We start from the raw sequence: 3,070 nt of genomic DNA, 5'->3' as shown, positions 1-3,070 counted from the left end.
AAATTCCCGGAGAAGGGGCCGTGTCCCTGGCTCACTCACTGGCCACAGGCCCTTCTGGGAAGGCAACTTTCAGGGTACCCGCCCTCTGCAGAACCTCCAACTCTGGGCCTGCCCCTCCCTTCCCCAAGACTCGGCTGGGAGCATACAGCTCAGAAACAAGACCGCAGTGGCTGTAGAAGGTTCTGGAAAAGAAAAGGCACCACAAGAGAAATGAGTGCCCCCAGAACCCTCAGCACCTGACCCTCCCGCAGCGCCTCTGTGGACTGCACGCAGAGGGAGACGTCACCATCTCCCCGGCCCCCACTCCATGACTGTGGAGAACACGCGGCTGTGCCAATAGGGAGCCTATTTCTCCCCACTCCCACACTTCATGGAACTCTCAGGATAAATGTGCCCCAAGTCCGTCTTATTAGGAACTTTTTTTTTAATAGTCTTTTTTTTTTTTTTAAGGTTTTATTGGGGAATTGGGAAACAGTGTTGGGGAATTGGGGGAGGGGAACGCCCAAGTTGTTGTCCTTCATTCTTAGTTGTGGAAGGTATGGCTAGCTCAGCTCCAAGTCCAGTCGCCATCCGGCCGCCCATCGGCAGCTCGCAGCCACTTAGCTCAAGGTGCCGTGTTCAATCTTAGTTGTGGGTGGGTGTAGCCCACCATCCCGTGCAGGAGTCAACTGGAAACCTTGTTGTTAGGAGCCCATGCTCTCGCCAGCTGAGCCATCCTGCCATCTGTTGGCAGTTCAGCTCAGGCTCAGCTCACTGGCCCATGTGGGAATCAAACTGGCAGCCCTGTTGCTCAGAGCTCGTGCTCTTAACCAACTGAGCCACTCGGCCGGCCATAGGAACTTTTTAAAATTTAAAAACATGATCCTAGGCAGTGGCCTCCAGCCTGGGGCCTGTTCAAGGCGGAAGCCCCTGGGCCCTGCTGGGGCAGCGCCAGCCCCCACCCTCTTCCCCTGCCTGCCACCTCCTTTAAAGGCACCCTGGGGCAGCAGGCCACCATCTGCCACCTGCCTGCCACCATGCACTGCCTTGCCAGCCTGGTCCTGGCCCTGCTGGCCCTGGAGGCCACCCTCACACTGGTCCCAGCCGCCACCTTGCCAGGTAGGCCGGGCCCCTCCTCCCCAGACATGCCAGGAGAGCCCCCCGCCCCCATGTCCCTCTGCTCAGGGTGCAGCCCTGAACCGCAGCCGGCCTGCAGGTTTGGTGACAGGGACAGGAGAAGATAGGGGAGGTGCACCCCTGGGGGCACAGCGATGGCAGAGGATCAGGACGCTGCCCAGAGACACCCATGAAGTGGGAGCCGAGCGTGCAGGGCCGAGGCCACTGTCCCGGGTTGAGAAGTGACCAGGCAGCTAACTGGGTGTTGCAACCTGTCCTCAGAGCAAGGGCTTAACTGTCCCCCCAGCAGTCAGCCCTGTCACCTTGCTGGCAGACGCTTTCTCCTTCCCAGAAATGGAGTGTTGGGCTGCTGGGGACCAGACTCCCGTGGCTCCTGGCCTCGCCCCACCTTGATTGTCCCTGAGGCGCCCCGGGGAGGTTGGCGCTGGCCGGACCCCTGACCACCTGCCTGTCCTGTGTGCAGGGCAAGCCGCCGTGTGCCCCGACCTCAGCTTCTCCTCTTCCTCCTCCGAGGAGTCCTGCGTAAATGCCTGTGTCACCGACCAGAACTGTCCCCAAGGCACCAAGTGCTGCACTCAGAGCCCCTGTGGCCGGTCCTGCATGGTCCCCCTCATCGGTAACGCCCCAGCCCTGAGGGGAGGAGAGCCAGTTTGTCAAGGGTCCCCTGAGTCGGCACTCCACACCCCTCTCTTACTGACCCCCAGCAGCCCGGCCTGGGTCCCCCCTCTTCCCCGGCTCAGTGAAGGAGACACTGCAGCCTCCCTCCCAACCCCGCCCGAGGGCTTCAGGCCTCAGCAAGGCCGGAGGACCATGAAGGGCTGGCCTGTCTCTCCCTAGTCCGTGTCCCGAAGGCTGGCCACTGCCCCCAGGTGCAGGCCCTGCCGAACCCCGGGCCCTGCACGGAGATCAGCGAGTGTTCTGGGGACGACCAGTGTGACAGCAACAAGAAGTGCTGCTTCAGCCTGTGTGCCATGAGGTGTCTGGAGCCCACAGCAGGTAAGCACGCCAGAGGCCCCCCCCAGGACACACCTTAGGGATGGGGACACAGCTTCTCCCTCTCAGGCCACCCCGCCGGGGCAGACGGCGTGATGGGGGCTGTACCCCCTGCAGGCCTCTGCAGGCACTTGCTGTGGCCTCTGGGGTACAGAGCGGGTGTGGGGCTAGCAAAGAGGGCTCAGAGAAGCCGAGACTTGCCAGGTGAGATTCGGCCTCACCTGGCCACCTGCAAGGCCTGAGCCTTTAACCTTGAACCCTGGGGAGCAGCGGAGCTCCCAACTGTGGGAGAAACTCTGGGTCAGGAGCCTGGAGATGCGGTTCCCAGCTAACATCCTGCCACCTGCCTGCCCCTGGACCATGGTGAGGGCCGGGAGGGGTGGGGATGGAGGGCTGGCGGGGGCGGGGGACGGGGGGGGGCACCTACTCCCAGGGCCCCTGCCCCGATGGACCGTGGCAGTGCCACCTCTGAGACCTCCGTGTTCCTTGCAGAGGACCACCTTCAGTGAGGGGCTGACCCGGGACCCTTGCTGCCAGGAATAACCGCCAGGGCTACTCAGCCTCTTCTCTGGGATCCAGACAATGCTTGCTACTTGCTGCTAATAAAAACCCACTCACTTCACGTCTCTGTCCGTCGGTCCTAGGCCCCTGATGGGAGGGACAAACATGCAGGCCCCACCTCTGGGGCCCTGGGAAACAGGTGGAGAGGCAGCACCAGGCCCTCAGAGCTGGGGCCCAGCTGGGCCAGGGAGGCTTGTCCACAGTCTCTCAGTCGCTGGCCCTCAGGGTCTGATCCCTTTCAGGGAGTTGCTGGGCCGGGGTGGGGGACAGGAGCAGAGTGGAGCCTGCGGGGGGCTGGGGCTCAAAGTGGCTGCAGCCCGTCCACGCCTCATCAGCCTCAGCCACTTTGGGGGCATGCAGGGGGCGAAGGCAGTTACCGGGCATTTCGGCAAGCACACCA

At 62.7% G+C, this 3,070-nt stretch overlaps 1 protein-coding gene across 1 annotated transcript; it reads left to right on the top strand.

Annotated features, from left to right (window-relative positions):
* Positions 1-1,016: 1,016 nt before the first annotated feature.
* On the top strand, positions 1,017-2,618 carry LOC109373010 (whey acidic protein-like). The gene is made up of 4 exons (XM_019626565.1): positions 1,017-1,098; positions 1,580-1,732; positions 1,954-2,112; positions 2,602-2,618. Exons 1-4 carry the CDS (start codon positions 1,017-1,019, stop codon positions 2,616-2,618), a joined length of 411 nt encoding a protein of 136 aa, XP_019482110.1.
* The last annotated feature ends 452 nt before the right edge of the window (positions 2,619-3,070 follow it).

The sequence above is a fragment of the Hipposideros armiger genome, unplaced genomic scaffold (assembly GCF_001890085.2).
Source record: "Hipposideros armiger isolate ML-2016 unplaced genomic scaffold, ASM189008v1 scaffold_685, whole genome shotgun sequence".
NCBI classification, from domain to species: Eukaryota; Metazoa; Chordata; class Mammalia; order Chiroptera; family Hipposideridae; genus Hipposideros; species Hipposideros armiger.
This window is presented reverse-complemented; position numbering and strand designations above follow the sequence as displayed.